General features: G+C 38.1%; 1 protein-coding gene across 1 annotated transcript; it reads right to left on the bottom strand.

The window, feature by feature from the left end:
* Positions 1–561: 561 nt before the first annotated feature.
* On the bottom strand, positions 562–22,985 carry LOC136241568 (uncharacterized). Its single transcript, XM_066032798.1, has 3 exons — positions 22,738–22,985; positions 13,570–13,603; positions 562–1,999 (listed from the first exon to the last, which is right to left on the bottom strand). The coding sequence occupies exon 3, from the start codon at positions 1,846–1,848 to the stop codon at positions 703–705; it is 1,146 nt and encodes a 381-aa protein (XP_065888870.1). The 5' UTR covers positions 1,849–1,999; positions 13,570–13,603; positions 22,738–22,985; the 3' UTR covers positions 562–702.
* Positions 22,986–23,512: the final 527 nt, after the last annotated feature.

The raw sequence follows: 23,512 nt of genomic DNA, 5'->3' as shown, positions 1-23,512 counted from the left end.
TTATAGAGATGGGTACTTGAAGTTTTGACCAATTTTAGCTTTTCAGTTTCAGTTTTCAATTTCAGCTGTTTCCAATCTCCTATCTGTGTCTTGGGTAAAGTTAAACCAAGATACAGGGGGTGGGGTCAGATCAAAGCTGCGTGTCAGTGTGACAATGACACCACTCAAAACAATGCTTGTGCAACACCTACTAGGAAAGCGTTGGTGTGACATGTAAACAATAACTGGTTAGCCACTGGCTATTAGTTGTACTGTAAAGCAGCGTTTGATATTGCTGAGATTAAAATTTAATGTGAAAATCACAAAATTTAATAACTTAATCTTCATCCCTCAGACTCCTGCTATTTCATGTTGTTCAAGGAACCCACTATATTATGTAACACTTCCTCTCTACTTTACAGATGCAGCTTTAACAGTGCTTTTGCATATTTTCTGATTTTACAGTTATTCTCAGGGTAATTCCATAAGGAATAATGTGTAACCACATGTTATGCATCCTCCAAATACTGGGAAGTTGGAAACTAGCTCAGTTACTGTTATTTCTCCCATGAGCATAGCATATACTTTCAAAAGCATAATATCTTGTCAGAAGCATACCTAAAAAAAAGAGCAAACATTTGTCTCACTAAAACTAAAGCATAAAATAGCTACCAAAACTTATGCAAATCAAAAACTTATAGCTATAGCACCATTTTGTCAGTTTCATTGTTTAAGAACTGCTTTGCTTTTTTCTTCTTCTAGAAGCTGTAGTAAGGTGAGATACCTCTTCCAGCAGCAACACATTGGAACAGAGCCTGCTTTGCTTTTGTCAAGCAATACCCGAATATCTTCTATCATTCTTAATTCATTTTCTTTTTGATCCTGAAGGTTAATTACAACATCACGAAGAAATTTTTTTGCTGCTAAATTGGCTTTTTTGTAGCATTTATAATCCATTTCTTCAACAAGTTTGGTGACTTCTGCTGAAGCTTTGCCTATTTTCTCCTTTAGATTTGATGCAGTATGTTCACAATCTTCTTTTAGTTTTTTGCTTAGTTCTTGAAGTTCTTGAAATATCTTGAGATTCTCGATTATTACTTTGTGTATTTCATCAAATTCTTTAAAATGCAGTTTTATTGGAATTTTAGACCAAACCAGGTCATTAATATCAAATAACATTTCATTATTATACACTTTTTCAGTTGCTTTACTCCCTTTTGTCTTTTCATTGTTCTTTTTAAAAATTTTTACAGAAAATATAGGATTGCAATCATCATCTGGATTTCGCAACACAGCACCACTGGATCCCTCTTGAGCATTATGATTTTTAGCACCTATGTTATCGATACCACAAAGTTTTGGAACTTTTAGTACCTTAACTTCTGGTGGATGAAATGAAAATAAAGACTGTGGTGCCAACTTGTTTGTAGCTTCCTCAAATTTTTTGTGTGTTTTTTCAGTGATAGTATCGTCATTATGTAGTATGATAACTTCACTAATGTATACAGGTTTAGCAAACAAACAAATAAGTGGGCCTTGAATTCCAAAGTATGAGTTGAGTACAATCTTTGAGCTACATGTGAGGACATGAGGTTCTTCCACAAAAGGTGTTTTCCATGATATCAATGGCTCACTTTCATTTATCATAAAACCACAAGGAGGATGTGAAATAAACAGGTGAAACTTGTATTCTGGATTAAGTTGAAACCCTTCTCTAGACAACAACAAAACATTGAAGTTTTTTTTTCGTATAAGTTTTAAGAAGTAGTGAACTACTGTTTCATAGCAGAGGGCTTCTGCATGGCCATCACAGCTACCATTGAAATCTTCACTTGAGCACTTGGTGTTATTTTTTGTACCAGCACTCATCAGTATAACCTTAAATCTTTCTTCTTCTTCAGCCGTTATTTTCTCTCTTATTATGGCTGAAATAACTTTGATACGTTTATTGTCTGCATTAACAGTTCCATATTTATGTAGAAACCACTCCTCATATGACTTTTGCAACACATCACAGAGCCTGCAATCAGAAAATATATATATATATATAATGTAGAAGAATTGCAGATTAACACTAGTGATGTGAAATATTAGTGCATATCGTGATAATTGCATGCACAATAAATAATTATATCACAATGATTAATCTTCAAAAGGCTAATGACCTCACAATCAATTTACATGTACAGAACTATGTACTGAGTATGGTATTTTTGCTTACATACACAGCAGGCAGACTATTTCCCTCAGACTTGTTAAAAAACACTTTCTCTATCACTTTTAAAATGAAAATATTGCTACACTAAAGCTTACTCTTCAGAATTAGTGAAACGTCATTGTTGTTTTGTTTCTTATTTTGCTGTATGGGAGCTAGAGACTTTGATTTATTTTCGCACATTTTGCAAAAATTGCTATAAAACGTAAACATGTAATTCGATTGCCTTGATCCTTGGCACAAATGAAGAGTGCATAAAGTTAAATTCACATACCAAGTTTGCTGTGAATGTAATTAATATCCAAGGAGTCACGAGTATTTATTCAAGTAAAAAAAATCAAACTTTTGTTATGCCTACAGGGTAAATGATAAACCGAATAACTTGAAAGTTGGTGTGCACATAGGATGATCATCATAGCAGTGTCTTGTGAATAGCAATAGAGTTACAGTACAAACTTGTAAAGCAAAACCAAACAAGTGTAAAATCGTGTGATTGAGATACTCTAATAGAGCAGTCACAGCGTGCACAAAAAATGTCAAATTAAAACTTACCAAAGTTCTTACTAGAGTTCAAACCAGGGACCTTCATACCAAACACCTGCAGCATCCTTAACTACTGAACTACTGCTATCTTGGCTGATCATCATCACCTCACTTAATTTCTGCTTTATAATTGAAAATTCTAATTTAAAACTGCTTACAAATAAAAATGCATAAGTTCATAGATCTACTAATATAAGTACTAGATTGCTCTAGAACATTCTATGTATATTCTATTAGAAGTTCTCAAATATGTGCTCTCTATTAGAGTATTACAATAATATTACCAAGTAAATCATGTAATACAATACATTTATAAGTCTGTCTTCAATAATTATCACTGTGTCTGTAGAGAAAAGAAGAAATGTGAGTAAAACAATCCCCAAAGTCAGCCATAGGCTGGTTTTGGAGCCTAATAAAGTACAAAAAGAAGTGAAATCCAGCAAAGCTGTAAAAAAATGGCACGGGCTGTGCATTATAAAAGCTATTAGCATTATAACATCATTGCAGCCATTTTTTGCTACCACCATTAATTTCACAATAACCGCACCATTTTTTCACAACTTGGCTGTTTTTGTGTAGATACTAACCAACAGCTACTAGACATAAAACTGAATTAACTGGCACTGTAGCACAAAATTACCAGAACATATCCTTGATCAGGGGCGGATCTAGGATTTATAAAAGGGGGGGCTAACTCAAGGTACTAATCTCTTGGGTAGAGGTGTGCAAAGCACACTTCCCAGCATGTTCCGCATGCTGGAACTAGGGGGGTCTGGGGGCATGCCCCCCCCCCAGGAAAATTTTGAAAAATAGATGCTAAATATTGCAATTTGGGAACATTTCCACATAAAATTCATAATATTTTCTGCCTGTAGATATTTTACTGATATACTGCCTTTAGATTATAGGTATGGCTCTCTGAAGCATTTGTTAATGGAAAAGTTTGGGTAGGTACAGACAACCAAGTACATGATGCACCCTCTCACAATTGCACAACACTAAATAGGTGCATGTTAGAATAATAATGTCGAAAGTGGAAAATTTTGAAATTTGAACAATACAAGATTGAATCTGAGAGCATTTTCAATGGAGATTGTGTACCTGAATTAAGTATTGCCGTACATATTAACTACACAAGTAGATGAATGAAGCCCTTTAAACAGACCAATGCACTTCATTGTATGTATAGGTGCAGGCAGATTTGGAAAAATTCCATAACAGAATCAACTACATGTTTCCAGTGAATGTTCTATTAGAGTAGTTAGCTGACTGCTCTATTAGAGTATCTCGATCTTGTACACCTCCGATGCTGATCCGGGTCCTTGTTGCATAAACTTTAGCATAAATCCACTGATAATACCTTGGAAAGATGTTTATAAGGTGGTTTTATGAGTATTTGTATTATTAGTGATCATATAATTATGCTAAAACAAAATTTCATTATAATACTCAGCATATTGATCAAGTAAAGCCTAAACAGAGGCGTAGCTAAGGGGGGGCAAGGGGGGGCATTTGCCCCCCCATCACTAAATGATTTTTTTTAAAACCTTCGTCACAAGTTTACCAGTATTAAACTGACACGCAAATGACTGTAAATTATGTACACTACTACGCGGTATCACCAGGGGCTGCTAGTGAATGCGCACACACAACATTCAACTCCCTCGCGAATCCATCCAACGAAAATATTAGACACATACTTCTATATTTAGCCTAGATTACTTGCGTGATAGAACATTTTTGAATCTAAAAAGAGTGACCCGCTTCTCCACGGCAGGAGTCACAGTGACAAAGGAGACCAGATGACGCTATGAACCTACTGTCTACGAGGTGATAAAGTGTTAGCTAAATAAATGTACCAAGTTTATTTTATCGAGTCGATCACACTGGACCTTTGTGCGTACGGCAGTGCAGTCTGTTTTAACTTAGTCAGTCAGGTGGATCAGTCAAGCTTACAAGTTCTGCTAGCAAGACAGGTGGAATTTCATGCAATACATGGCATTTGAATTTCGCTGAGTGAAGTGAGTGAATACGTCATTCTGTCAGCAGTGTGCTAGGACTGCAGCACAGGCTGTGGCTAACGTAAAGTAACCTGTATTTGCACTAAAGTATTAGCTCTACCGGACTGTGGATGAATTTGTTGGAGTACAGTTGTGGCACGTGCGATGATGCTCGACAAATATAGCTACTTCGATTGGAAGCAGTCTGTACTGAAATGGTTACGTAGCTAGTTATTTAAGCTGTAATAATACAACACCGTATGTTGGCTAGCCCACCATTGGGGTCATTAGCCTTTTTTGCAATTATGAATGATTTTGAGTGTTTCGTGGGGGCATGCCTGCCCCTCCATCACCTTCTGGCTAGCTACGCCCCTGAGCCTAAATATGAAGGGGGGGGGGGGGCTTCAGCCCCCAAAGCCCCCCCTGGATCCGCCCCTGTTGATGTTAACAAAAAGCAGAACTGACTTTGTAAAATAGTCTCCAGAGTCCAGATGCCATTTCAGAGCATCTGTTTTCAAAACTTTCAAACCGCAGACCCCCTAGTTTTACATGCCTATGCATGCTGCATGTGCTTTGTACACAAGTAGAAAGAAAAATTAGGACTTTAAGAAAAAAGTAGAGAAACAAGGGAATAGCTAAAATTACTGAAACAAACCATGACTGAAGTATAGGGATTAAATGTCCACTATACTGCAGGTATAGGCAGAGTCTATTATTACTGCCTGACACAGGCCATTTGTCAGGAAAATATCATGCATGGCTGACCATAATGGAACCTGCCTGACAAAATGTCAGATCAAAATAGAAGGAAGTTAGAGAGTTTTATAGTGAAGCATTGTCAATCAATGAGACAACAATGATTGTATTATTAGTTGAGTCACTCTATTCTCTCAATGTACATGTATCATAAGTAGCACATCAATGTCAGGTAATGCTTTAGGTTGCCTGACATTTTCACTGGAATTTGAAAAAATTATTCTGGGTATAGGCACCTATCTTGTTTCACAACTTTTTAACTATTCCCTTGCTTCGCTACTTCTTTCTTTCTTTCAGTGGTCCCTAATTCAACTTTAAAATTCCTTCTACCTATTTGTTTACTTTTTAATAACATAACTGTGACTGCACATACTGCATCAAAAGGAAGAATGACACCAGACATGCCATTAAATTAATATGTGACCGGATTTCACATAACAAGGCTTCCACACACACAAAATCAAACTTACGATTTTACCAGAAATGGATTGCTGGTCTAATACACTATCATATTTCACACTGTACTTCCTTCAGCACTGACAAGTCTGGTTTCTGTAGCAGCTTTCTTCCGACCCTGTCAAAGCCACGAGTGTGAGATTGGCACCATTAAATGGCCATGGCTTTGTGATAATGGTGTGTAGTGAGCTGGGACTTCACAGAGAGCTCGCCAATAGTGTTCTCAGTCAATTTGGAGTAATTTGAGGGCCATGGAGGGCCATGGAGAGCCCAAACTTGGCCTCTGGATTCCAATCGTCTTCTTACTCCATTTTATACCCGTATATTAAGACCACCGTCCACCCCCACCCTCCCACCCTATTACTACCATCTGTTATATTATTACCCGCTCGAAAAAAGCTGCTCAAAACAGGGCAAATTTTGGGTATCAGAAATGTATACACCCACTCAGTGATAGCTAGTGAACAGATGAACAATTGGTGCAAATTTTGTTTGCACAGCTGTAGGCACTGGGAAGTTATTACACAATGATTCCTTAAAATCGCCATATCTCCTAACAAAGCTTTGTGCGTCGAAGCCTTGTTTTGTCAAATTCAGTCACATATTGCAAGTGGATGTGCACCTCAACTATCAATTATTACTGAAAAGCAAAGTGCCATTTTACTTTGTTTCAGCTATGTTCAGCCCGTAACACAATGTTACAAACAAAGAAAACTACGGGAAAGACCTTTTCAATCAATCCAGTTACAACAGAAATTCGGATGATTCTTGTTACAAATGTGGGGAAGCCATCATGTGGCACCACCACTAATTGACACCTTACGCTGTCAGTAAAGATAAGGCAAGTCCATAAAACATGTATTGTACGTACAGCGGCATGCTAAAAGGCACCAGTTGGGCTGAAACAATGTCTAACAGATAAAAATCAGTCCCATAGGCTTACCATTTGTCGAGTTATGCTTGCCTGAAGGCATCAGACAGTTAGTCAGTCAGTATAAAATTCTGCTAATTTTTTAAAAATTCTGTAGCAACTTATTGGAAGTGTTTAGCATATTTTAGACACTTATGGGCTTGTTTACACTTCATCAATGCTGCCAAGATGCCATGAAGGTATTGTGAGGCTGATTTTTGAGTGATATTTTTGGCCAGAAAAGCCCAAACCTTTACAATACAGTACTATAGTACTGCATGAAAACAGCTCTGTTATATAATATATCACACCAGATCAATAAATAGTGTGCATGACTATGACCTCCATCCATTGTAGTCCATGATTGGCCTCAAAAATCTTTGGACTCCACTCCTTGATGGATTATGAATTTTTGGGCTTTTCTGCCAAGACATGTCATTATCTTGTTTCATTGCTTGGATCCCCACTTCATTTTAAAATTGACTACACAAGTTTAACATATAGCAACATGTGTGATTGTTCTATCAAGACACACGGTAGTGTGTCGTGCGGCCCAAGTAGCCGGCGCGCCACACCGTGAGTATATTTACAGGAAAAAAGTAAACGCGATTTTCACACCTTTGTAGCTCCGTGATTCCTTATCCTATTAAAACCAAAGTTGCTACAGAAATGCCGGCGAGGTAGGGGAGTCCACATACCAAATTTGAAGAAAATAGCTCCAGCCATTTCCGAGATACGAGCGGCCAAAATTTGGATTTTTTTTCTTCGTTTTTTTCTTCTTCTTTTCGCACACTTTGCAAAATCCGCAATAAAACACGAATGCGTGCTTGGATCGGGCTGAAATTTGGCACACTTAAAGGGCTCATTAAGGCGAATCTCAGTACCAAGTTTGGTAGGAATCCGATGAACATTCACGGAGTTATGACCGATTATCTGCGTAAAATAAGGTCGAAGGTCTGTCACCCCCACAGGGTAAACCGCTTGAAGGAATAAGCTGAAAATTGCTATGTAGATGGAGTAACTATCGTAGGAGTGCCTTTTTGTGGTTTGAAAGGAATCCAGTTAAAGGCCATCGAGATATGACACAAAACCCAACCTACGCGATCGACTTTTATGAATAAAAAAACTATTAGTTTTCATGCCTACCAGCCAAACCGCTTAGAACAGTGAGCTGAAAATCGGTGTGTAGCTGGAATAATTATCATAGAAAGTCCTTGCAGTAGTACAGAAGAATCGGATTACAAACCACTGAGTTATGATTCCAAAGCCAACTACGTGTAGCATATGCGAGATCGAGATACTCTAATAGAACAGTCACCCTAATAAAGCATTCAGCTACGTTTATAACTTACTCCATTATAGAATTTCTTTGGCATTGCAAGTTATTCTGTAGGGAGTTCAGCTACAAACAGTTAATCTTATAGACAATTCAGCTACAAGCAAGTCATCCTGTAGAGAGTTCAGCTACAAATATGTTGCTGTAGAGATTCAGAACATTATAAGTCACACTGAAGAGAATTCAACTATAAACAAGTCACCTTGTAGAGAATTCAGCTACAAACAAGTCACTGCGTAAAGGGTTCAGCTACAAAAAAAGCTACCTAGTAGAGAGTTCATCTAGATCAGCTACAAACAAGTTACTTTATGCAATGTTCAGCTACAAGTAAGTCACTCTGTAGAGAGTTCAGCTACAAACAAGTCAATCTGTAGTACAAACAAGTCACCGTGGAGAGAGAGTTCAGCAACCAATCAAAAAACCACCATGTAAAAGAGTTCAGCTATACAAACAAGATATAACTCTATAGAGAGATCAGGTAGAAACTTAACAGATCACACTGTAGAGAGTTCAGCTAGAAACAAGTCATCCAGACTGAGTAGAGAGATCAACTAGAAAACATCACCTTGTAGAGAGTTCAAATCACCCTGCAGATAGTTCAGCTACAAACAAATCACCCTATAGAGAGATCAGCTAGAAGAAGTCACCTTGTAAAGAGTTTAGCTACAAAGAAACTACCATGTAGAGAATTCAGCTATGAACAGATCATCCTGTTGAGAGTTCAGCTAGAAACAAGTCATCCTGTAGAGAGATCAACTAGAAGAAGTTACCTTGTAGAGAGTTCAGCTACAAAGAAACAACCATGTAGAAAGTTCAACTGCAAACAAATCAAACTGTACAGAGTTCAGCTACAAACAAATCACCCTGTAGAGAGATCAGCTAGAAACAAGTCATCCTGTAGAGAAATCAACTAGAAGAAGTTACCTTGTAGAGAGTTCAGCTGCAATCATGTAGAGACTTCAGCTGCAAACAAATCACCCTGTAGAGAGTTCAGCTACGAAAGGATCACCCTATAGAGAGTTCAGCTAGAAACAAGTCATCCTGTAGAGAGATCAGCTAGAAGAAGCTACCTTCTAGAAAGTTCAGCTACAAAGAAACCACCATGTAGAGAGTTCAGCTGCAAACAAATCGAATTGTAGAGAGCTTAGCTACCAACAAATCTCCATGTAGAGAGTTCAGCTAGAAACAAGTTATCCTGTAAAGAGATAAGCTAGAAGAGGTTACCTTGTAGAGTGTTCAGTTACGAACAAACCATCATGTAGAAAGTTCAGCTGCAAACGAATCACCCTGCAGAGAGTTCAGCTACGAGAAGATCACCCTATAGAGTTCAGCTAGAAGAAGTCACCTTGTAGAGAATTCAGCTGCAAAGAAACCACCATGTAGATAGTTCAGCTGTAAACAAATCATCCTGTAGAGAGTTCAGCTATGAACAGATCACCCGGTAGAGTTCAGCTAGAAACAAGTCATCCTGTAGAGAGACCAGCTAGAGCAAGTCACTTTGTATGTAGAAAGTTCAGCTACAAAAAAAAATCACCCTGTAGAGAGTTCAGCTACAAACAAATCTCCCTGTAGAGAGATCAGCAAGAAGAAGTTACCTTGTAGAGAGTTTAGCTACAAAGAAACCATCATGTAAAGAGTTCAGCTGCAAACAAATCACCTGTATAGAGTTCAGCTACAAACAAATCTCTCTGTAGAGAGATCAGCTAGAAGAAGTTACCTTGTAGAGAGTTCAGCTACAAAGAAACCATCATGTAAAGAGTTCAGCTGCAAACAAATCACCTGTATAGAGTTCAGCTACAAACAAATCTCCCTGTAGAGAGATCAGCTAGAAGAAGTTACCTTGTGGAGAGTTCAGCTACAAAGAAACCATCATGTAGAGAGTTAAGGTGCAAACAAATCACCTGTAGAGAGTTCAGCTACAAACAAATCTCTCTGTAGAGAGATCAGCTAGAAGAAGTTACCTTGTAGAGAGTTCAGCTACAAAGAAACCATCATGTAGAGAGTTCAGCTGCAAACAAATCACCTATATAGAGTTCAGCTACAAACAAATCTCCCTGTAGAGAGATCAGCTAGAAGAAGTTTCCTTGTAGAGAGTTCAGCTACAAACAAATCACCCTGTAGAAAGATCAGCTAGAAGAAGTTACCTTGTAGAGAGTTCAGCTACAAAGAAACCATCATGTAAAGAGTTCAGCTGCAAACAAATCACCTGTATAGAGTTCAGCTACAAACAAATCTCCCTGTAGAGAGATCAGCTAGAAGAAGTTTCCTTGTAGAGAGTTCAGCTACAAACAAATCACCCTGTAGAAAGATCAGCTAGAAGAAGTTACCTTGTAGAGAGTTCAGCTACAAAGAAACCATCATGTAAAGAGTTCAGCTGCAAACAAATCACCTGTATAGAGTTCAGCTACAAACAAATCTCCCTGTAGAGAGATCAGCTAGAAGAAGTTACCTTGTGGAGAGTTCAGCTACAAAGAAACCATCATGTAGAGAGTTAAGGTGCAAACAAATCACCTGTAGAGAGTTCAGCTACAAACAAATCTCTCTGTAGAGAGATCAGCTAGAAGAAGTTACCTTGTAGAGAGTTTAGCTACAAAGAAACCATCATGTAGAGAGTTCAGCTGCAAACAAATCACCTGTATAGAGTTCAGCTACAAACAAATCTCCCTGTAGAGAGATCAGCTAGAAGAAGTTTCCTTGTAGAGAGTTCAGCTACAAACAAATCACCCTGTAGAAAGATCAGCTAGAAGAAGTTACCTTGTGGAGAGTTCAGCTACAAAGAAACCATCATGTAGAGAGTTCAGCTGCAAACAAATCACCTGTAGAGAGTTCAGCTACAAACAAATCTCTCTGTAGAGAGATCAACTAGAAGAAGTTACCTTGTGGAGAGTTCAGCTACAAAGAACCATCATGTAGAGAGTTCAGCTGCAAACAAATCACCTGTATAGAGTTCAGCTACAAACAAATCTCCCTGTAGAGAGATCAGCTAGAAGAAGTTTCATTGTAGAGAGTTCAGCTACAACAAATCACCCTGTAGAAAGATCAGCTAGAAGAAGTTACCTTGTGGAGAGTTCAGCTACAAGAAACCATCATGTAGAGAGTTCAGCTGCAAACAAATCACCTGTAGAGGGTTCAGCTACAAACAAATCTCCCTGTAGAAAGATCAGCTAGAAGAAGTTACTTTGTGGAGAGTTCAGCTACAAAGAAACCATCATGTAGAGAGTTCAGCTGCAAACAAATCACCTGTATAGAGTTCAGCTACAAACAAATCTCCCTGTAGAGAGATCAGCTAGAAGAAGTTTCATTGTAGAGAGTTCAGCTACAACAAATCACCCTGTAGAAAGATCAGCTAGAAGAAGTTACCTTGTGGAGAGTTCAGCTACAAAGAAACCATCATGTAGAGAGTTCAGCTGCAAACAAATCACCTGTAGAGAGTTCAGCTACAAACAAATCTCCCTGTAGAGAGATCAGCTAGAAGAAATTACCTTGTAGAGAGTTCAGTTACAAAGAAACCACCATGTAGAGAGTTCAGCTGCAAAGAAATCACCCTGTAGAAAATTCAGCCACAAACAAATTGCCCTGTAGAAAGATCAGTTAGAAGAAGTCACCTTGTAGAGAGTTCAGCTACAAAGAAACCATTCTGTAAAGAGCTCAGCTGCAAACAAATCACCTGCACAGAATTCAGCTACCAACAAACCACCCTGTAGAGAGATCAACTAGAAGAAGTTACTTGTATATTGTTCAGCTACAAACAATTCACCCAATAGAGAGAGCAGCAAGAAGAAGTCACTTTGTAGAGTGTTCAGTCACAAAGAAACCACCATGGAGAGTTCTGTAATAAATATATATAATTTGTACATTTACTGATAAAATCAGAAATATTTAAAGTACATCTGCTTCATCTTTTCTTCTTCCTGTGGAAAAGAAAAAAAGACAGGTTAAAAAAGTCCCAAAGCCGGCCTATGGCCGGATAGGCCGGCTTTGGAGTATACAAATACAAAAAGAAGTGAAATCTAATCCAAAACAGCCAGCTGTAAAAAAAGTGTGCGGCCCTCAAAAAGGCTATGGTGAAAAAAGATGTGAAATCCAAGGTGGCGGCCAAGAAATGGCTGTGATGGTAGGTTAATGGTAAAAATTTTAATAACGGCAATTTAGATGAATTTTTTGCCAAGACCAAGCGGCACAAAAATTCACCTGAATTGTTGTTATTAAAATTTTTACCATTAACCTACCATCACAGCCATTTCTTGGCCGCCACCTTGGATTTCACATCTTTTTTCACCATAGCCTTTTTGAGGGCCGCACACTTTTTTTACAGCTGGCTGTTTTGGATTAGATTATAATATCATACATGGTTGTTGTTCTAGAGTGATTGCTTTATTAGAGCACCACATTTCCTTGGATAACACTGCACCTTCAATAGTAGCTGCAATTGAGTGGTGCCACAATCAATTTCAAATACAAGGGCTTAAAAGCATCATTTTCAAACATTGAATGGTGGTCGAGTTTGAATAGTTGCTTCATTGATTTTTGGAACTAGGTAATAAATTCCATGGTGTTTCACCAGATAAATACAGTATCTCACTCCAACGCTGGTCTCGAGTGAGAAATATCCTATGTGATCAAGTAGGGGGCATGGTTACATATTTGCTGTGTTTTATTTTCTGTAGCGAATACAATCATTACAAGTGAAGCTATACGTATTTATTCCCTTTCGCAGTTAATGTACACTGTAACTACTCCAAATAATAATTTGTGTCAACTATGTATACACTTGTAAGAAAAGTGTTGATACAAATAATTAATGCCTAAAGTGCATGAAGAAGATGATAACTAGTAAGACTGGAGATGAAAGGTAAAGGCAAGGGGCAGAGAACAAAGACTTGTCAGAACCCTAAAACTTGGGCTAAAAGCACATGCCACACATGCGTTTGTCATTCTGGCCTACAATGGAGGTTGTGTTATGTTCTATTTAGTTCCTAGCCTTTTGACTGTGGTCTGACAGTAGACAGACCAAAACCCAGGTTTTGACAGTTTTTAAGATAGTTTAATATTTGTTCTTTTGTAAAGGTTTTCTTTTTTTGGTTCTTCCATCAAGGTACTTTCACCATGGAGAAATTTTCTATGATGATTTCTAGCAGCTGCATTTTGGTGGGCACCCTTTGTTTTTTGGGGGAAGCATTTTAGCAGGCACCCTTTATATTTAGGGTGGAACCCTACTCTATATTATACAGTGCTACTCTACTTTATTGCATGCATTATAATACCATGCTGCCGCATGAAGCTACACAGCTGTGTGTATTTATTGATTAAACATTGATGAAGATAGTAATTTTAAATACCAGTATTTAAGCATAAAAATCAATAACTCACGTACTGTTTCTCTCTCGTAGCTTCCTTTAATTCTATGACTGTAAAAATGTACCACATGTATAAACAAATGTTGTTTTGATTTAAAATAGTGGGCCAAATTAAATAGAACTTGAGAAATGGTATTTAAATACACATTACATGCACAGAATGATCACTAAGCAATAATGGACATTGTCTGATATTTTTTATACTGAAAATTTATAATTTGTAAATACACAAAAACACACACACCAAAAAAGCAAACAAGTCAAATATCTTCCTCCACAACTGGGTGGAGGACCAAGTAGTGGAGGACAGTCTTATTAGCATTATATCTCCAGACATATGGAGAGTTGCTGGATTAGATTTTTAGCTCCTGTATTATATAAACACTCATGCTGTTGTTTCCGTTATACTGTCACGCACACACTTATGTACTATGTACATACATACATTTAATAGTTGTAATACAGGCTGATATGTATGTTCTCTGCCCTCGGACATGCTATACATATCAAGCAAAGTCTGAATGCCCCGTGTTACAGCTAATATGTAACACTTATCAGACTGATAGCCTGTACAGGGCAATCAATCACCCAAGCCAATACAAGTGTAACCACTGGGTATATTATAAGGATCTATAGATGAACGAACATATCCTAGAAATATCAAGGAGAATTTTTGTTACGCAAGTTTAATGTTTTTTAATCAGTGCTATTGAACTGTTTATGGAAAAATTACGGAGTTCTCACTAAAGGCCTAGATAGGTAAGCTTGCTTGTAGAGTGGTTACTCCATGCAGAGTGGTAGCTTCGTGATGGGGGGGCGTGTCCGTATTCACAAATGTGCGGAAATGATCCGGCGGTGAATAAGTTACTGTGCCAAAAACAGCCCAGCTGTAATAAAAGGCGAGGCCAAGAATGCACAAGTACATGTTCATGGAGTAACTACAACCAAAAGACATGATATCAAAATCTGGCCAAGAAAGCATTTACAGCATAGGCACTTTTATGCATTCGTTTTCTATATGCTTCACATTATCACATCCAGCTAGCTGTACATGCGTGCTTGCAATATAAACAATACTACTGAGACGATAAAAGATGATTACACTGCATTGTTACCAAAATTAATTTAACTAAAAATATACAATTGGTTTCTACTTGGCCATCTTTTTGCACCGTATATTAAAATAAAAAGATGGCCAAGTAGAAACCAATTGTAAATTTTAGTTAAATTAATTTTGGTAACAATGCAGTGTAATCATCTTTTATCATCTCAGTAGTATTGCTTATATTGCAAGCACACATGTACAGCTAGTTGGATGTGATAATGTGAAGCATATAGAAAACGAATGCATAAAAGTGCCTATACTGTAAATGCTTTCTTGGCCAGATTTTGATATCATGTCTTTTGCAGTTTTGGTTGTAGTTACTCCATGAACATGTACTTGTGCATTCTTGGCCTCGCCGTTTTTTACAGCTGAGCTGTTTTTGGCACAGGATATCACTATTTTTTGTTGAATGGACTCAATGGAGAACATACAGTTACTGAAGATTGGCTATTATATTACATAGGAGACACTGCATGCATGCATAATAACAGCTTCGGTATCAGATTAGCTAGCTAAATCATCAAAAGCTTCAAGTTCATTGTTTAGAAGCGCTACTAAAAGTGACTTGCTAAGAGAAAACTCGTTCAAATTTCCCTCAAGGACTCATGTGATATTTTGTGTGATGTTTCACGTGAAAATAACCGGGGATAGTGACAAAGTCGAGGCTACCATCTTAATGGTTCTTCCTGAAGCGGTGGATTGGTGATATAACTAGTCTCTATGCGTAACAAGTGGAGGCGAATCGGCTGCGAGTTGCTGAATGTATGCCTCGGAATGGACATGAAGACGCTGAATACATCACACTATTCTCCTAGCGAATTGCCGAGTAAGTTTGTGTATAAGTCATTGTAAACGGATATATAACTACTGTCGTAATTTTAGACAGGAATCCCCCACGCCATAGTAGCTTCCTGGGATTATATATCTATGTTTTTGTAGGCCAGATCCTTGCAGCTGGCTTGTTCTAGCAGCTGTGTGGGTCAGACCGCGAACAAGTTGAGCTGAACCCTAGTGAGAAAACAACAAAAAATGAAAGATTTTTTCTCAACATTTCAACCAATCAGATGGTTGGTGATGACAACGAAGTTGTCAAGAGCAGACAAATTCTTCCATCAACAAGGGATAGTAACATCCATACCGCCAATTGATGTGCTCGCAACCAGGATCAAGAAGTTTGATCGCCAAAATATTGCCTTGATCACTTGATTTCATCTTTCCAAGAGCCTTGATTCTTGATTGTCAACCATAAAAGCTTAGTAAATTCTTGTGTTGCCCAAAAGTTAGCTTTCAAAGGTGGTTGATTGCCACTTTTGTGGACGTCTTGATCGCTTGATTCACTGCAAAAATACCCCTTGATCACTTGATTATCTTGATCCCGGTCGCAAGTGCATCAATTGGTGGTATGGAGGTGACTACCCATTGATCAAAGGCTATAAGACTATATACTTTTATGGCTTTCTCTAGTGTATGGTGAAATCTTTGGCTATAAATAATGTGTCAGGCATTTGAATGATTAGCAAGTAAGTCAATACTACAAAACTAATAAGTTAATATTTTGAGGGCTCAGCTCAATGCGTACATACAGTATACCATAATTACTATGCATCAATCGATTTATGTGATGATAATATGTGCAGATCTGAGACAACCATGGACCCTACTATATAGTAACTGGGCAGATATACAGAGTTATGTATACTCTGATATAATTGTTGAGTGTTGTAGTTTGCCATGGTCAAAGCTAAATTAACCATTTTAGATAGCATTTTGTGTTGTTGAAGGTGTCAGGTAAACTCCAGTTAGAGCCAGGCAATAAAAGATTATTTTTCAAAAGAGGAGAGGAACATGTTTAGGCCCGCAAAGGTACAGGCTTAATCTATTTACCCCTGTAATACATCTATCAATGTATTGCCCCACTACCCCTCCCCCTTTGGGCGTATATGGAGCTATAGTGAGCACAACTGAATGTTAAATGCCCCATGGTAGGGCAAACCTATTGTGTCAAATCCCCACCCATTGGCTCCAGTTGCAATGTGGGGATTTACTCGGGATTTGACATAGCGTAGAAAAATACTTGGGTGCTTAGATTGTCTCCCATAGTGGGGCAGCAGTTTCATGTCAATTCCCCTTGTAAAGCCCCACTTACATCCAAGGGGGGTGGTGGGGCAACACATTGGTAGGTGCATAATGAATTTGCATCATAAACCTTGTGTTGAAAGTTAGGCCGTCTTGCATTTGTTTGTGCTTATAGCAGCTAATGTGCTTATTCTTAAACAAGGACTGGAGAATCTTCTACCTTTATCTATCAACTAGATCACTGCTGGTTATAAAATTTCCTTTGCTGTTGTAACTTGTTTACCATTATGCTATAACCGTTAGTCCCTCCTAGTTTATATGTCTCCTAGCAACAAAAATTGTTATGTCAAAAATGTAGCATAGGTGAGAACCACAAAACAAGTCAAGTAATATACTACAAAATTGGTCATCAACTGCTACCAGCTCCAGTATGCTGAATAATACATCTTGGGAATGGCTATGTGGGATGCCCACTTTAATGTATATAAAATGATGTGATGCTCATGTTGTATAGGTGTTAGTCACACTGTTTTACTCCTCCCATACAAGACCTACCTCAATCTGATCAACCCAAGGAACCTATGTAGGACCTCCTGACCATAAAGACTTTTGTAAAGTACACTTGTTGAAGTCCAACTACAACATGTGGTGAGTATAATTGGAATGCTGGTGTATGTGTGTAGCGCATATTAGTTGTGGGACAATGGCAGGATCCTGGATTTGAAGAATTGGCCCAGACACATACTCAGCTTGAATAATAGTGTGTACACACATATGCTACACACACACTATACATATTTACATGTTTTTAGTTAGCTGTTCTTTACCATATACTGTATCCCTTTCTGTATGTGCAGGGTGGATACTGATGTTGTGACTGTTGGTGGGTGAATTTATGGTGAATGGACAAATCATTAATTTGTGGTACCAAGACCCCACTACTATATTATGAACTCTTGGTGGACTTCATAGCCAAACACTAGTGTATCTGCCGGGCTTCTTGTGCTATTGTAGTCATTGTTTTTTTATTTTATGGGATCATCATAATGTAAACGTTTACTATTACAGTATATTCATGCTATCATTAAAGAGTTTTTATAATTGTGGGTGGTTGCATGAGGGTCTAACAAGGGCTGTGACTGAAAGGTGATGCGCTGATGCTGGCTTTTCAGTAGTGAACACTCAAAGTTTCACCGGCACTGAATGATTGGGGCAGGATCAGAGCCGTGCACGGGTAATGTAGCAGTAAATTACTTCAACTGTATCCCAACACTACAGCGGGTATGAAACAGCTATATGCTGGTACAGACAGCTCTGCATGGGGGAGTAATGCTATAACGAGTCAGTGGAGGCATACCGTGGCGAATTTAAAACAAATCAGTGACTGGACTCATAATTAAACCCGGCGTTGACAACACAGTGTCCATCAAATCAGCCAGCTCGCTATGGCTAATGTAATGACCTTGCCCACTTTCACGCTGTTTGGGAATTAAGGCAGGCGCCTCACACCTCGAAATCATGGCAGCAAGTTTGAATCTTCAAAGAGCACAAAAGCGATCTCATAAACTAACAAACAACTTTTAGCGAAATTAAATATACAGATACATTGTGTAAAAAGCCCCGATAGCCACAGTTTTTTTACAATACGACTTCATGGTTGAAAGAAAATCGCCCCAATGGGATGCGATGACGAAGAAAATAAAAAAAAGAACAATGCACATTTGAATAAATAATTTAATTAACGCATGGTAAATGGGTGGGCGATGGAACAAACTACTCCAACAATTTGCCTGACTTTTCGCGTGGTAGTTACTCATTATACAAAGGTTACATGCCCCTGGTTTCGAGGTGGAATCATTTAGTAAGGCTGAGATTTCGCCATGCGGATTTTAAAAGATTGTATAATCGATCTCTTGTGTAAATGACTCAAAGTAATGGTTGCGTGTTTATTATTGTAGGTGCATGCTTTGTTGTGCTTCTTGGTAAATGACTCACAGTAGTGGTCGCGTGTTTATTACAGTAGGCGCATGCTTTGTTGTGCTTCTTGGCCTCACGACTCACTACCGTGAGTCTTGAACAGTAGTGGTCGCGTGTTTATTATTGTAGGCGCGTGCTTTGTTGTGCTTCTTGGCCTTGCGACTCACTACCTGAGTCTTGATAGCCGAGCACTAGTCCTCACCTTAGTTCAACGTTTTTCAACTCATAGGATGACGAGAGATAGATAAACGTCATAATAATTGACAATTACATGAACTGTAACAAAATATTTGGTCCGGGTGCATAAACGGTCCGGCCGGACCAGCTATGACAACTAAAATGGTCCTACCCGAGCAAATCTGGTCCGGATTATAAATGTCAATGCTAAAGTTAATTAAGCCACTCGTCACTACTTACTGTGACTAACTATACTGAGTGACAAAAATTATACCGATAATTTTTGGAAGCAATCTAGATATGGGCACCTTCAAAGGCCTGCGGCCTAGCCTGGCAAGTTAGCTTGCCTTGGCATCTACAAGCCCATTAAATAATAATAATAATACCTATAACAATATATACTAACAACTTAACCAAAGTCAAAGTCTGGAGACAGTTCGTCCTCAGCAGTTAGCGAATATACTGGCGGCGAGTAGTACCATCTTCGCATTGTACTTCCACAAAGTTACAAACAGTTGCTGAAGAAGTTGGCGCCTATACCAAACTATAATTGCTTACGTATAGCTGTATATAGCTATTACTGTACACGGTTTCAGTCACATCTCTTTGACGTGCAGAGGCGTAGCCAGAACCCGGGCTACTTGGGCCTCTTTCGCTGCAAAATTCACGGCAGCATAATTATTGGGTGCATGCATGCATGCCGGCAGACTGAAGGCGGACCGTTTATGTTCAGCCCGGACCATTTATGCACTGGCATGGGTGGTCCGGGGGGACCAGTTATGTAAACACAAGTGGTCCGGCCAGACAATTTGTGACAACATAAATGGTCCGCCCGGACCATTGGTGCGTTGACAGAACAAATAATTACAAGGGGTCAGGAGTCCAGTCTCAGGGTTACCAAGTTATTACTAAAAAGTATGGAGCCCTGGCAAGACCAAAAAAAATATTATAAACTACATACAAAACTAAACAATTATACATGGCTTCTAGTTCTCAACAGGTAAACAGATCAACTACATCCCAAGTAGTGGAAGCACAGGAATTAAAGGTCCTGTACGAACAGGAGATTGCAACACGAGCTGCTTGCTGAAGAATACAACAAATAGTGTTCTTCGGTAGATGGCATACATCGCTTAGTTTAGAGACAGTCTGTGGCATGAAATGGCCCAAATAGCCAACCTCAATTGTCACAAGATTAACTGAAAATCCGGCCTGTTGAAGGTCAGTCAGTAATGAACCATAGCGATCTTCTTTACGGTTCCTTGTAGAGTGGGATAACAAAATGCTCTCCATCTGAGTGGTTTTCATGGTGAAATCCAAGTCTTGCATCCTAATCACGTGAGTATTATCGATCCCACAATGGACCTTATCCGCAATGACATCATAAGTTAATTGACAAGATGGCCGTGTTTAGTGTGGGTACTTTGTACGTAATCACTAAAATGAGCTTTGTTTGCGGATTTCACAGCATGGAACTATTGGATAATAAAGGTAAAAGGCTACTTAGCGTGATGTGGCGATGCAAAATAGTCCCACCAGATGAAACCAGACTTAAGTCAGTTGCAATCGACGCAACTGAACCACGCGCATTTGTCTTGTAATTAAGTATGTAAGCTTATGCCTCACTTTGCCCCTTGCTCATATCAAAACATTTGTCAACTTTTACCATATATTATAAAAATCCATAATGTAAAAAATATGCAAAAATTACACCATATGGCACCATAACTTCCGCATACGTTCATTTACGGAGATCCACTATGGCTCATCAGAATCCATTATCAATTGCGATTCGAGTGATATATAGGAGTTTGTGAAGTAACTAAGAGAAAAGGCAGGATAGAGCCTTGTATCGCTAGATTATGTGTTCAGATACATAATAATTTAGCAGAAAAAACCAGTTTTTTCGTATGTTTTGCAATGTAACTCCGTACAACAACTAGTTAGGAATTTACTTCGGGCGGATTCTTAATCAGCAAGTGTTGATACGTAGAATGATACCAAGTTTAGCGAATTTGGTTGAGGGTAACACGTTGCTTTTTTGGGGTTTTCCCACCCGAGTAATTCAATTCTCCATAGGAAATTGTATGGGTGCATGTATTATGTTGTAATCAACAGTAAATAACTGTACTATGGTAATGATAGAGAGTTGCTTCGGGCGGAATCGTGTGAAGCAATTCAAGGGCTTTATTTTATTGTATAATGTCCTGTAGAGATTAACGACAATTCAGGTGAATTTTGGTGCCAAGCATAGGTGCTAATGGTTGCTTTATTTCATTTTTTGTATTTAGCATAAAATCTATGTATTTTGCATGGGGGAAGAAATAATGGCTGCCGACAAGGTTTTTCAACCAACTGGTTTGACTAAGCTATGAATACCAAAATGATGTGGAGTTGATTTTAAGCTATTTTATTACATAATTCATAAGATGTAATAGTAAAACTTGATGTTATGCAAAATTTTGTTTAGACCGCTTCAGTTTACAACTCCCAATAGAATGTTTTGATATGTGCAGTATATAAACATTAACATAGCGAACCACCATCTCTCCCAATCAGTGTTTATTCTAGGATTTCTCCTTTGGGGGGAACTTGGAATTTGGGGGGTGACCAGGTGAAAGTCTGTTATATAGTTGTCCAAGTTCACAACTACATAGCTATATAGAACAGTTGAAATAGTTGCCAAACACGGCTGTGTCATGAGTGTTGATATTTGTGATTGGGTGAAGCCAGATCCTATGGTTGGTAGAGCTTGATACATGAGTATAGTAGTGATCATATAATGCTAGGACAACCATGTGCTCTTCATGTATACTGTACATATTCTATTAATAATGCACTGCATATCAAGTGTTGAAACTTTACAATTTGTGTGAGATCATTTTCAGTATTGACCATAATAGATAGCTACCGCAAAGCACTAGCAAATTACAAAATCTGCATCGGGGTGCATTTTCCAAGAAATAATTAAATACTGAAATTAAATATTAGGGCATTTTCATGGTTATAGCAAAACAAGAAAGTTTTTAAAAATCAGGCTTTCTGGTATTAAATCTGAGACTATTTGTGCTGGCTGTGCATGCCATCTTGAAAGTAGAAGTTTTTATAAATTACACTTTCTGAGATTGAATTTAAGGACAGTTTTGAGGGTTAAACATGCTACTTTTTCTATATAATTATAATGGGCTCTCAGATATTGAATAGCTGTCACTACATACATGAATTTTTGTTAGCTGATACTAGGAAGATTTTAAAACTTAATTGATCTGATACTGAATCTGAGAGCACTTTAAGGTTACATTCACAGTTTTAACCTGGGAAACTTTTACATATTAACTATGCTAAGATTGAATCTGAGAGCATTTTTGATAAGATTAGTGTGTCATTTTAAAAGCCAGCTTAACCTAAGTACAGTGTAGTAGTCTCTCACAGTTTTAGGGGGGTGAGTCTGAGATTTTAGGGGGGGGAAGTTCCCCCTCCTAACAGTCCTAGAATAAACACTGCGAGTCCCAATACCCTCTGTACAAAAGTGCCCACACTATCGGCCGCCATTTTATGCTTTGACGTCATTGCGGATAAGGTCCATTGATTTTGGCCTCAACGTCTATGTAATCACTGCCCAGTTGTAGCCTGGCTACATTTCGTATGTAGCCTGGCTAGTTGGGCTGTACATATGAAATGTAACCCAGATAGTTGGGCTATACATACAAAATGTAGCCCGGCTAGTTGGGCTATACATACGAAATGTAGCCCAGGTGGCTCCTTTGATCTCAGGTGTCTGGTGAAAGTGTTACATGTGTATTATTAAGAGCAACAGCTCTGTACATGTTAAAAAGTACATAGTACATACCTTTACTATATGTAATGACTCCTCCTTTGTCAAGTTTCCATTTTTCTAAAAGATCGTCATCTTCTAATATTACTGAAGAGCCAAATGCTTCATCATGTACAGTAAATATTAAACGGTCCTTTGACACACCCTGCTCTTCAGCAACTTCATTTTTAACTTGGCGTATTGTTTTTATCTCTTTAGATAATAGATCTACTTCTGTAGTTCCATCATAGCCATTTTTAAATTTGACCTTGATTTTATGCTCTACATTAAAAAGTGTGGCATACCATAGTTAACAATAGTAGTGGAAATTATTTACATGTATATAGTGGTGGCAATCACCAAGGTTAAGGTGCTGCATGCACAAAACTATGCATACATGCACTATGATTTTACAATATCAGTTGTTAGTAATAATAAACTTGTACAAGCTAAATACTACATAATTTTTATCATATAACTGACTAACTACTGCACTGAAACAGTTTGTACACTAGGTGGTTATTTTATGAATTAACAAGAGTATGAACCTAAGTTTTGTACAACTGATTTTAAATTTCACATTGCGAACAAATTGCAAATATTTTTATTTAGAGGTACATAGCTGCTAACACAGTGACAAACACGTACAAAGGTCTTGAACTTTATACTTAATGTGCATTGAGCATGATACACTGCAATATTAGTTCAATTACTATGTACCCTGAATCAAGCCTAAATAAAACCATACCTGTATATATTGTCATAAAATGTGAATGTTAAATATTCCCTACTGATGATTATGGTGTCAATT

This window comes from Dysidea avara, chromosome 12 (genome assembly GCF_963678975.1).
Source record: "Dysidea avara chromosome 12, odDysAvar1.4, whole genome shotgun sequence".
NCBI classification, from domain to species: domain Eukaryota; kingdom Metazoa; phylum Porifera; class Demospongiae; order Dictyoceratida; family Dysideidae; genus Dysidea; species Dysidea avara.
This window is presented reverse-complemented; position numbering and strand designations above follow the sequence as displayed.

What these genes read in the sequence shown, in the direction of transcription:
- LOC136241568 (XM_066032798.1), bottom strand. Translation starts at nt 1,848, where the DNA reads ATGAGTGCTGGTACAAAAAATAACACCAAGTGCTCAAGTGAAGATTTC.